Source organism: Heteronotia binoei, unplaced genomic scaffold (genome assembly GCF_032191835.1).
Source record: "Heteronotia binoei isolate CCM8104 ecotype False Entrance Well unplaced genomic scaffold, APGP_CSIRO_Hbin_v1 ptg001496l, whole genome shotgun sequence".
NCBI lineage: Eukaryota > Metazoa > Chordata > Lepidosauria > Squamata > Gekkonidae > Heteronotia > Heteronotia binoei.
The window spans coordinates 60,359-72,693 of NW_026800292.1; the positions used below are offsets into that span (position 1 = coordinate 60,359).

Sequence of the window (12,335 nt, forward strand, 5' to 3'; positions counted from 1 at the left end):
GAGGGAAGGCATTTAAAAAGTGTGTGGTCCCTTTAAATGATATGGCCAGAACTCCCAACCCTGCTTCTGGCTCCACCCCCAATGTCTCCTGCCTCCACCCTCAAAGTCCTCAGGTATTTCTTGAATTGAACTTGGCAACCCTAGCTTTTAAGGAAGCTTCTTATGTGCATTAACGTGTGGACTACGGCTTCTTGCGCAAGGTTTTTTGCTGTCGCCTGTAAAAGTTTGTGAGGATGTTTCATGTAATACTTTAGCTTCTTAAAATTACTCATCTACCTTGGAACTGTCTTATTTCGATTTGTTTTTATATCCCATTTAACCGACGGGCCACTGATGGGCGGTATGTAAAACGATCCGTGTTGGTCGTAGACCGTAAGAAATAAATTGAATATCTGAATTGTCAGTACAGGCTTCCTCGGGAGGTGGTGGGCTCTCCTTCTTTGGAGGTTTTTTTAAACAGATGCTAGATGGCCATCTGACAGCAGTGAGGATCCTGTGAATTTGGGGGGAGGTATCTGTGAGTTTAGAGTGGTTCCTCAGTGGAACAGGCTTCCTTGGGAGGTGGTGGGCTCTCCTTCCTTGGAGGTCTTTAAGCAGAGGCTAGATGGCCATCTGACAGCAATGAGGATCCTGTGAATTTAGGGGGAGGTATCTGTGAGTTTAGAGCAGTTCCTCAGTGGAACAGGCTTCCTTGGGAGGTGGTGGGCTCTCCTTCCTTGGAGGTCTTTAAGCAGAGGCTAGATGGCTATCTGACAGCAATGAGGATCCTGTGAATTTGGGGGGAGGTATCCGTGAGTTTAGAGTGGTTCCTCAGTGGAACAGGCTTCCTTGGGAGGTGGTGGGCTCTCCTTCCTTGGAGGTCTTTAAGCAGAGGCTAGATGGCCATCTGACAGCAATGAGGATCCTGTGAATTTGGGCCGATCATGAGAAGGAGGGCAGGAAGAGTAGCATCAGTGCTCAGCTCTCATGGCCCTTTCTTACAAGCCCAGGGAGATGCTGATGGCCACTTTAGGGTCAGTCAGTAGGGATCCTGGAGGGTTTTTTGGGTTTTTTGCTATTTTCTGGGTAATGCTTCTCTAAGCTGCAGAGTCTTGCGAGCAAAAATTCTACTTTGTGAGCTACTGGCATTAAAATGGAGATCTATTGCATAAATGAGTGTGCTCTGGGGTCATCCTTCCTGAGCTAAGACAAAAATGTGTGAGCGGGAGGCTAAAGATCTGTGAGCTAGCTCGCACTAACTCAGCTTAGAGGGAACGCTGGCTCTGGGCATGGACAGGGGTCACTGGGGCTGTGGGGAGGAGAGAGGTAGGTGTGAATCTCCTGTATTATGTAGGAGGATTGACTAGATAACCTTGGAAGTCCCTTCCGATATGATTCTATCGATCAGACCCTTGGTCTATGCAAGTCAGTATCATCTCCTCAGACTGGCAGCTGCTCTCCAGGGTCTCGGGCAGATGTTTTCCCCCACCACCTCCTGCCTGGTCCTTTTAGCTGGGGATGGTGAGGATAGCTGGGACCTTCTGCATGCCAAGCAGATGCTCTGCCCCTGAGCCACTGAGGTTCTTTCCCGTCCCCTCCTGCCTGGTCCTTTTAACTGGAGATGCCGGGGATTGAACCTGGGACCTTCTGCAGGCCAAGCAGATGCTCTGCCCCTGAGCCACTGAGGTTCTTTCCCATCCCCTCCTGCCTGGTCCTTTTAACTGGAGATGCCGGGGATTGAACCTGGGGCCTTCTGCATGCCAAGCAGAGGGTCTGCCACTGAGCCACTGAGGTTCTTTCCCATCCCCTCCTGCCTGGTCCTTTTAACTGGAGATGCCGGGGATTGAACCTGGGACCTTCTGCAGGCCAAGCAGATGCTCTGCCCCTGAGCCACTGAGGTTCTTTCCCATCCCCTCCTGCCTGGTCCTTTTAACTGGAGATGCCGGGGATTGAACCTGGGGCCTTCTGCATGCCAAGCAGAGGGTCTGCCACTGAGCCACTGAGGTTCTTTCCCATCCCCTCCTGCCTGGTCCTTTTAACTGGAGATGCCGGGGATTGAACCTGGGACCTTCTGCAGGCCAAGCAGATGCTCTGCCCCGAGCCACTGAGGTTCTTTCCCATCCCCTCCTGCCTGGTCCTTTTAACTGGAGATGCCGGGGATTGAACCTGGGACCTTCTGCAGGCCAAGCAGATGCTCTATCACTGAGCCACTGAGGTTCTTTCCCATCCCCTCCTGCCTGGTCCCTTTAACTGGAGATGCCAGGGATTGAACCTGGGACCTTCTGCAGGCCAAGCAGATGCTCTATCACTGAGCCACTGAGGTTCTTTCCCATCCCCTCCTGCCTGGTCCCTTTAACTGGAGATGCCAGGGATTGAACCTGGGACCTTCTGCAGGCCAAGCAGATGCTCTATCACTGAGCCACTGAGGTTCTTTCCCATCCCCTCCTGCCTGGTCCCTTTAACTGGAGATGCTGGGGATTGAACCTGGGACCTTCTGCATGCCAAGCAGAGGCTCTGCTCCTGAGCCACTGAGGTTCTTTCCCATCTCCTCCTGCCTGGTCCTTTTAACTGGAGATGCTTGGGATTGAACCTGGGACCTTCTGCATGCCAAGCAGAGGCTCTGCCACTGAGCCACGGCCCCTCCCAGGTTGTCTGACGCCCAGCTTGAATTGATTTGTCAAAGTATTTCAGAACAAAGCACAGATGAAACTAGGATCTTCCCTGATCTGATTCCAGTACTGTTGTGGCAGCGGTAGCTACAATCTGTGTAGGAATTCCTCCTTTCTCTTTCTAAGCGCTCGCTACTGGTGCCACATTCCCAGTCTTCTCTCTCTGTGTCGATGCAACCATGAAGTCAGTCGGTTTATTATTACAGTCATGGACCAAAACATGCAAGTCATTTAGAACAATCTTAAAAGTGCCTTCTAAAAAGTCCCACAAAGAGTCTACATCAGGGCCATGCGTGTCAAGCCCATGGGATCCAGGGGCTGGACAAAGGAAGCTCTGGTTCTTTCCTTCCTTCCCCAGGGCGGCCAGGAGGGGAGGGAGCCTCAGCCAATAGAAGGAAGAGAGAGGCTTGGCTCAGTAGCTCTGCTGTGCGGTTGAGAGCCTGGCAAAGCAAGCTGTTCCTCCCCACCTTCCTCCCCAAGAGAGGAGCCTCAGCCAATGGAGAAAATGGAGGTTTTGCTCTGTAGCACATGTGCAGTTGAGCAAGCCTTGGAAAGCAAGCTGCGATGTAGAAGGAAGCAAGAGAGAGGGAGAAGGAAGGAGACGACAGCCAGTTGCTCGGGGGCCTGACAGGAATCCTCTGGGGGCCTGACTTGGCCCCCAAACTGGTCTACATGTTAAGATTTGATGACTTGAGGGTTATAGCAGTAAAAAAAATATATATAAAAGATTATTATTTAACCCTTTAAACCTTTAAAAAGGTCACTTTAAAATTTGTTAAAAGATTTACAGTTTGGCCTATTTGTCTTGCTTTTTGCGTTCTTTATAAACCTGGGAGCAGAACCTAGCCACCTGTCTTGTTGTCTGGTGGTTCCTGATTGACAGAAGATAGTCTAATTTGAGTTTATTTGACCTGCCAGGGAACTCTTCCAACAGCATCTCTCTGTGTATATGTACATCTGGTCTAAAGACTGTAATATCAATAAACTAAACATTCTCTGTATGTGTGATTCCCCCCCCCCCTTTCCATTTAGGAACGTCCCCTAACATCACCCGCAACGCCCTTGTGAATTGTGCGGAATTGGTGACCTACGATCTGATCAAAGATACTCTCCTGAAATACAACCTTATGACAGGTACGGACGCCAGAGACATCTGTGGGGTCTACAGCGGGTTCCTGGGGGGGAAGAGGTTCCTGAATGGACAGATCCCTTGTATGGAGCAGGTGTAGTATAGTGTCAAGCCCGAGTATTTTAAGAACATAAGAGAAGCCATGTTGGATCAGGCCAGTGGCCCATCCAGTCTAACACTCTGTGTCACATAAGAACATAAGAGAAACCACGTTGGATAAGGTCAATGGCCCATCCAGTCCAACACTCTGTGTCACATAAGAAAATAAGAGAAGCCATGTTGGATCAGGCCAATGGCCCATCCAGTCCAACACTCTGTGTCACATAAGAACATAAGAGAAGCCCTGTTGGATAAGGTCAATGACCCATCCAGTCCAACACTCTGTGTCACATAAGAACATAAGAGAAGCCCTGTTGGATCAGGCCAATGGCCCATCCAGTCCAGCACTCTGTGTCACATAAGAACATAAGAGAAGCCATGTTGGATCAGGCCAATGGCCCATCCAGTCCAACACTCTGTGTCACATAAGAACATAAGAGAAGCCATGTTGGATCAGGCCAGTGGCCCATCCAGTCCAACACTCTGTGTCACATAAGAACATCAGAGAAGCCATGTTGGATCAGGCCAGTGGCCCATCCAGTCCAACACTTTGTGTCACATAAGAACATAAGAGAAGCCCTGTTGGATCAGGCCAGTGGCCCATCCAGTCCAACACTCTGTGTCACATAAGAACATATGAGAAGCCCTGTTGGATAAGGTCAATGGCCCATCCAGTCCAACACCCTGTGTCACATAAGAACATAAGAGAAGCCATGTTGGATCAGGCCAATGGCCCATCCAGTCCAGCACTCTGTGTCACATAAGAACATAAGAGAAGCCATGTTGGATCAGGCCAATGGCCCATCCAGTCCAACACTCTGTGTCACATAAGAACATAAGAGAAGCCATGTTGGATCAGGCCAGTGGCCCATCCAGTCCAACACTCTGTGTCACATAAGAACATCAGAGAAGCCATGTTGTATCAGGCCAATGGCCCATCCAGTCCAACACTCTGTGTCACATAAGAACATCAGAGAAGCCATGTTGGATCAGGCCAGTGGCCCATCCAGTCCAACACTCTGTGTCACATAAGAACATAAGAGAAGCCATGTTGGATCAGGCCAATGGCCCATCCAGTCCAACACTCTGTGTCACATAAGAGCATAAGAGAAGCCATGTGGGATCAGGCCAATGGCTGATCCAGTCCAACACTCTGTGTCACATAAGAACATAAGAGAAGCCCTGTTGGATCAGGCCAGTGGCCCCTTCAGTCCAACATTCTGTGTCACATAAGAACATAAGAGAAGCCCTGTTGGATCAGGCCAGTGCCCCCTTCAGTCCAACACTCTGTGTCACATAAGAACATAAGAGAAGCCCTGTTGGATCAGGCCAGTGGCCCCTTCAGTCCAACACTCTGTGTCACATAAGAACATAAGAGAAGCCCTGTTGGATCAGGCCAGTGGCCCCTTCAGTCCAACATTCTGTGTCACATAAGAACATAAGAGAAGCCCTGTTAGATCAGGCCAGTGGCCCATCCAGTCCAACACTCTGTGTCACATAAGAACATCAGAGAAGCCCTGTTGGATCAGGCCAAGGGCCCCTCCAGTCCAACACTCTGTGTCACATAAGAACATAAGAGAAGCCCTGTTGGATCAGGCCAGTGGCCCCTTCAGTCCAACACTCTGTGTCACATAAGAACATAAGAGAAGCCCTGTTGGATCAGGCCAGTGGCCCCTTCAGTCCAACATTCTGTGTCACATAAGAACATAAGAGAAGCCATGTTAGATCAGGCCAGTGGCCCATCCAGTCCAACACTCTGTGTCACATAAGAACATCAGAGAAGCCCTGTTGGATCAGGCCAAGGGCCCCTCCAGTCCAACACTCTGTGTCACATAAGAACATAAGAGAAGCCATGTTGGATCAGGCCAATGGCCCCTCCAGTCCAACACTCTGTGTCACATAAGAATGTAAGAGAAGCCCTGTTGGATCAGGCCAAAGGCCCATCCAGTCCAACACTCTCTGTCACACAGTGGCCAATATACGCACATATACACACACGTATATATACTGTGGCTAATAGCCACTGATGGACCTCTGCTCCATATTTTTATCCAATTCCCTCTTAAAGCTGGCTATGCTTGTAGCCGCCACCACCTCCCAGCCAGGATGGCCAATGACTGGGGCTGATGGAAGTTGTAGGCAAAATTGCATCTGGAGAGCTACCGTTGGCCACCCCTGCCCTATATAGTAAGCATGTAACCTCTGCTATCTCAGTATTTCCAAGGACCATGTTCCTTGTAGCACCTTTGAATTCCTAAATAAACCAGTCTATTTGAAACATAACAAAGGACTTCATTATTTGGAATCTCAGGGCTTGACATGCAGTTGTTAAAAGCGGCGGCCTCTAATCTGGAGAACCGGGTTGGATTCCTCCCCCTCCTCCTCCATGGGTGACCTTGGGTCAGCCCCAGTTCTCTCATAGCCCTCTCAGCCCCACCCACCTTACAGGGACTGTTGTGGGGAGGGAAAGGAGATTGTAAGCCGCTCTGAGACTGAGTAAAGGGAAGGGGTATAAATAAAAAGAGCCAATTTAGTGTAGTGGTTAAGAGCAACAGACTCTATTCCTGGAGAACTGACAAGTGAACAATCTCCTTTATCTTCCTCCCCCACAACAGACACCCTGTGAGACGGGTGGGGCTGAGAGAGCTGCTCTTTTAAGCTGCTCTTTTAAGGACAGAGTCTCAGAGCGGCCTACAATCTCCTTTCCCTTCCTCCCCCACAACAGACACCCTGTGAGGCAGGTGGGGCTGAGAGAGCTCCCCCAGAAGCTGCCCTTTCAAGGACAACTCTGTGAGAGCTCTGGCTGACCCAAGGCCATTCCAGCAGCTGCAAGTGGAGGAGTGGGGAATCAAACCCGGTTCTTCCAGAAAACAGTCCGCACACTTAACCACCACACCACACTGGCTGTCTCAAATAAGATATTTCAGATGGGGCACTTTGGGGCACACCAGGGGGCACAGCCCTGTTTATACCTGGCCGTGGCTGCCTTACCAGGGTGCCGAAAATGCCCACAGGGGCTACGAATCTGTTCCCAAGCCTGTTCACTCCTCTCTGTCTCCCTCCTCCAGATAACCTCCCCTGCCACTTTACCTCGGCATTTGGTGCTGGGTTTTGCACGACCGTCATCGCTTCCCCCGTTGACGTAGTGAAGACGAGATACATGAACTCTGCCCCTGGCCAATACAGAAGTGCCGTGAACTGTGCCCTGGCTATGCTCCAGAAGGAGGGACCCTTGGCCTTCTACAAAGGGTGAGTCTCCAGCCCTTCTGGATAAGGAGAAGAGGGGCTTTGTTGCGGTGGGCGGTTAAGAACAGAAGAGAAGCCGTGATGGATCAGGCCAAAGGCCCACCCAGTCCAACACTCTGTCACACAGTGGCCAAAAAAACCAAGTGCCATTAGGAGGTCCACCAGTGGGGCCACTGCCCCAGAAATAGGAACACAAGAGAAGCCATGTTGGATCAGGCCAGCAGCCCTTCCAGTCCAACACTCTGTGTCACACAGTGACCAAAACCCCAGGTGTCATCAGGAGGACCAGGACACTAGAAGCCCTCCCACTGTGTCCCCCACAAGCACCAAGAATACAGAGTATCACTGCCCCAGAAATAAGAACATAAGAGAAGTCATGTTGGATCAGGCCAGTGACAATCTCCTTTCTCTTCCTCCCCCACAATAGACACCCTGTGAGGTAGGTGGGGCCCAGAGAGCTCTGACAGAAACTGCCCTTTCAAGGACAGCTCTGTGAGAGCTGTGGTTGACCCAAGGCCATTCCAGCAGGTGCATGTGAAGGATTGGGGAAATCAAACCCGGTTCTCCCAGATAAGAGTCTGCACAATTAACCATTACACCAAACTGGCTCTCTCTCTCTTGAAGAAGAAGAAGAATTGCAGATTTATACCCTGTCCTTCTCTCTGAATCAGAGACTCAAAGCGGCTCACCATCTCCTATATCTTCTCCCTGCACAACAGACACGCTGTGAGGCAGGTGGGGCTGAGAGGGCTCTCACAGCAGCTACCCTTTCAAGGACAACCTCTGACCCAAGGCCATTCCAGCAGCTGCAAGTGGAGGAGGGGGGAATCAAACCCAGTGCTCCCAGATAAGAGTACCACTACTGGAATTCTGACACCGCACAGTGGATGTCGATGGGGTGGCAGCTGCTGCCCAATAATGTCTTTTCGAGAAAATCTGCCAAGTCAATCAAATCTCCAGTGGCCAATCAGAGGCCTTGCTGGGCGGAAGCTCTGCTGTTTTCTAAAAGCACCTGGCGGGTTCTGGAAAAAAAGTTGGCATGGGTGCCCCGTGCTGGGGACTCCTCCCCAAAACACTACTCTCCTGGTTCTGATTTGGCTTTCTCCTCGTTGGATGTCCCTTCTCAGGCCTCAGGGATTCAGCAGGAGCTCACAGGAGCACAGCTCCTGAGCCTTTCTGACCTCCCTCGTCCATTGAATAGGAGGTGCAGCTGCATAACAATCCCTGGATTATAGAGCAGGCAAGAAGCCAGCCACCAGGGGCTTTGCCACGCCCCCAGCAGCCCTCATTAACCCCTGGAGAAGCCCACACCACCCTTTCTCCACTCATGTGATTTTGGGCAGAGAGTGGCTTGCTGGCCTTTTGACTTGGGTGGTGGGCAAAAGAACCCCAGGCGAGCGAGGCCGGCTTGGGCTGGCTGGATCTCTAGCCAGTCCAAGCAGGCCTCGCTCGCCTGGGGCTCTGCTTTCTTGCACGGGGGTTGCTTTTGGCTGGGGGTGGTGGTGGCATATGCTAATGAGTTCCACCACCTATATTTCTACAAAACGACCCCTGGGCCTTGTGAACGCTGTTCCTGCAATGCGTCTTCTCCTGCGCAGGGTGTCTTTAATGTCTCGTCTCCCTGCCCTTCCCTCTTCAGCTTTACTCCCTCGTTTCTGCGGCTGGGATCCTGGAACGTGGTGATGTTCGTGACCTACGAGCAGCTGAAGCGCGCCATGATGGCAGCCCGCGGATCGCGGGAAGCCCCCTTCTGAGCCAGCGGACGTGTGCAGTTCACAGATAACCTCGTGCGCAACAGAAAAATCAACCGCTCGGGAGCGTTTGTCCCGCCCCTCGGCAGAATCGTCGCCTTTTCCGTCCTCGCGTCTTTTTAAATTATTACTTCTTTGTCTTGAATGTTTTGTGGCTTCTCTTGCTCGTTAAGTCTGGAGTTTCCAAGTTGACCTGGGACTCTTTCTCTCTGCTTGCTTGGGTGCTGGTGGGGAAGGGGACCGTAGCTTCAAGCGCATCGTGCTGCCTTTTTTAAAAAGGTAATTTTTAAAAATATAACTGTCGCCCGTTCTTCCCGCACTCCCCCCCCCCCACGACAAAACGTTGCCATCTTAAGTTTTGAAGAATTTTAGGTTTCGGAGGCTACGTGTGGCGTCCCCGTTGTGTTTGTTTAACGGAGGCCAGGTGAGAGGTCAACAATATAAGAAATGTTCTTTTTTTCTTTTAAGGAGATGTTGTGAAATCTGAATCGTTATGGTTGCCTCCCCGACCTGGTCCACATTGTGTTTCTTCCCTGCCCCCCCCCCCAATCATGCTGTTGTAAAGGTTTTGATGGCTGATCCAGGATGGTGTGTGGGCCCAGGGTTAGCCCTTAAGATTTCATTTTAAGAAGCGGTCCACAGTCTAAGGACCACAATGACTCCCAATTTGAAGTTGGGACAATCGTGGCTGAGGGTCCCCCCGTCCCTCAGTCGTCTAGCATCACCCCCCACTTTCAATGGGTCACAGAGGTGTTGTGTGACTGACTCAGCCCCACGGGTCACGGACTCCCCAAAACATCCCGTTCTGTCTTTGGGTCTTTCTGCCATTTGGGTCTTTCCTTCTTGCCTCTCTTTAAAAAGCACAGTTTCTCTGAGGGGCTACACGTAGCGGACGTTATTAACATCTCGTTAGAACGTTCCCGTATAAAAATTGCCCTGTGGCAGTGGTCTGTGGGAACCCTCGTATCAAAACTCTCCTTAAAATAAATCTTAACGTTAAGGAAGAGTGGAGATGCCCTTGGGTGTCGGCCTGATCTAGGGACTTTAGCCAATCTCGTGTGGAGAAATTCAGTCGGCGTTGTTATGTCAGAGGATTAATGGTGCAACCCTGCGCTGAGGGGTTTCGGTCTAACCCGTCAATTTCCATGGGGTCTAGATTGCAGCTTTGCGTAGGATTGCACTGTAAGCATACTATCTCTGGCTGAAGACTTCTTTCGTTATAAGAGTTAGGAGGATGTGAAAAGTTTTGCAAAATGTAGATTTTCTTCTCCCGCCCCCCTTTCTCTTTTCTCGTTAAACAAGCTTGTTTCAGGAGCAATCCAGTGGGATAGTTCTGTGTGGGTATACCATGGGGAGTGATACGAAATGACCTTCGACGCCTAAGCTATTATCTGTGGGCTTTTCTGCTTTCTCATTTTCTGCGCTCGTCCTGTTTCTGGGGGGGGTGTTCCCCTCCTGTTTTGTACATGTTTTGCTCCCTCTAGTGGTCGATCTGATATTACACCGGTTTACGTCCGGCATGAAATGTGCAGTTTAAATCTGCAGGGAGATAATGCCGGATGTAAGCAGGTGTAATATCAAATTGACCAGTAGAGGGAGCAAAACGCACAGAACAGGGGGGTGGGAACCCCCCTCAATAAACAAAGAAAACAAGAATGCACAAAACCTTTAGCACAGTAAGAGCAGTGGTCTTCGGTTGACTCCTCACTTACTGGCCCTATTAGGACCCCCCGCTTGCTTTGGGCTGGGCTGGCGAACAAGTTACCCCTTTTAAAACAACTGGAGAACTTTGGCTTTCTGTCAAATGGTTACTAGATACTCCCGTAATCTCTCTGCATCTTCAAGAACGGAAGTACTCAGCATGAAAAGGTGCACAGGTAGCAGGAAGAGCTTGTTGGGTCTGGAGCAGGGGGGTGTCTAGGATGTGCCGAATCAAGCTGGAATCTTACCATAGGCCCTTTGGCAAAGGGAGGTGGGTTTTGGGAACAAAGTCTTGCAAGCAAGCTGCATGCAAGAATAATGGTGTTGCCGTAAGCGACGTCCGTCAGGCATGGTTTTCCCTAGGTCCCGCATGGAAGATAACTTCTTAAATCCTTCCCCCTCCCCAAAAGCGAAAGTGTCCTTTGTGAGCCTCAGAATTAGATTTGCTAGAATGCAGGAAAGGAGTGCTTGCACTTGAGCTGTTCTTCCCCTCCCGCCTCTCAATAAAAAAAGCATAAATTCCCCTTTGGCTTTGGTAGAAGCTGCGTGACACATTTGCCTCGCTGCAGGTCGATAAAAGGCTTTTTTTGAGTTGCAGTCGGGATGTTTTTGGGAGGAAGACGACTTTTACTAATTATTTTTTTTTCAGGAAATACGACCTTATTCATTCTTTTTGTGGAAATTTCAATAAATGCCGTTTTTGCGGGGCTTGCCGAAATACTAGATCCTGGCTGCTCGTTGTTAACTTTGGAGGAAACCTTGCGTATCTCTGGGCCTGTTAAGTGCATGTTGTGTGAAGCCACTTCCGATGATGCCAGGTTGTAACGGATCATGTTTTAAAACGTTAAACGTCTTGTGTTTTCTGCATGACTTTTAAAATAAAGCTACAACAGGAAGCAACCCTGATCCTAGAGGGCTTGGTGTGATTGTTTTGGTTCGTCAGACTGAGTAGAATTTTAAGAAGAGGTTTGATAATAAACCAAGCACGTGAACTAGAAATAAATGTTTTTTTTTAAAGAAGACGACAGCAGATTTATACCCTGCCTTTCTCTCTGAGACTCTGAGATTTGGAGTGGAGGGCGGGATATAAATCCAATATTTTCTTCTTCTCTGAATCAGAGTCTCAGAGCGGCTTACAATCTGCTATATCTTCTCCCCCCAAAACAAGACCCTCTGTGAGGCGGGTGGGGCTGAGAGAGCTCTCACAGAAGGTGCCCTTTCAAGGACAACTCCTGCGAAAGCTATGGCTGACCCAAGGCCATCCCAGCAGCTGCAAGTGGCGGAGTGGGGAATCAAACCTGGTTCTCCCAAAGAGAGCTCTGGCTGACCCAAGGCCGTTCCAGCAGCTGTAAGTGGAGGAGTGGGGAATCAAACCCGGTTCTTCCAGATAAGAGAGGTCTGGCTGACCCAAGGCCATTCCAGCAGCTGTAAGTGGAGGAGTGGGGAATCAAACCCGGTTCTCCCTGATAAGAGAGCTCTGGCTGGCCCAAGGCCATTCCAGCAGCTGCAAGTGGAGGAGTGGGGAATCAAACCAGGTTCTTCCTGATAAGAGAGCTCTGGCTGACCCAAGGCCATTCCAGCAGCTGCAAGCGGAGAAGTGGGGAATCAAACCCGGTTCTCCCTGATAAGAGAGCTCTGGCTGGCCCAAGGCCATTCCAGCAGCTGCAAGCGGAGAAGTGGGGAATCATACCCGGTTCTCCCTGATAAGAGTCTGCGCACTTAACCACTACACCAAACTGGCTCTCTTAAGGCCATCGCATT

The 12,335-nt window shown here is 50.4% G+C and overlaps 1 protein-coding gene across 1 annotated transcript in view; it reads left to right on the forward strand.

Annotated features, from left to right (window-relative positions):
• The window catches only part of LOC132591072 (dicarboxylate carrier SLC25A8), a 30,903-nt gene extending 19,423 nt beyond the window's left edge, over positions 1 to 11,480 (forward strand). Inside the window, exons 5-7 of the mRNA XM_060263959.1 lie at positions 3,681 to 3,782; positions 6,945 to 7,125; positions 8,762 to 11,480. Of these exons, the coding sequence (XP_060119942.1) occupies positions 3,681 to 3,782; positions 6,945 to 7,125; positions 8,762 to 8,876 (398 nt within the window). The 3' untranslated portion in view covers positions 8,877 to 11,480. The remainder of the gene's footprint in view (positions 1 to 3,680; positions 3,783 to 6,944; positions 7,126 to 8,761) is intronic.
• The last annotated feature ends 855 nt before the right edge of the window (positions 11,481 to 12,335 follow it).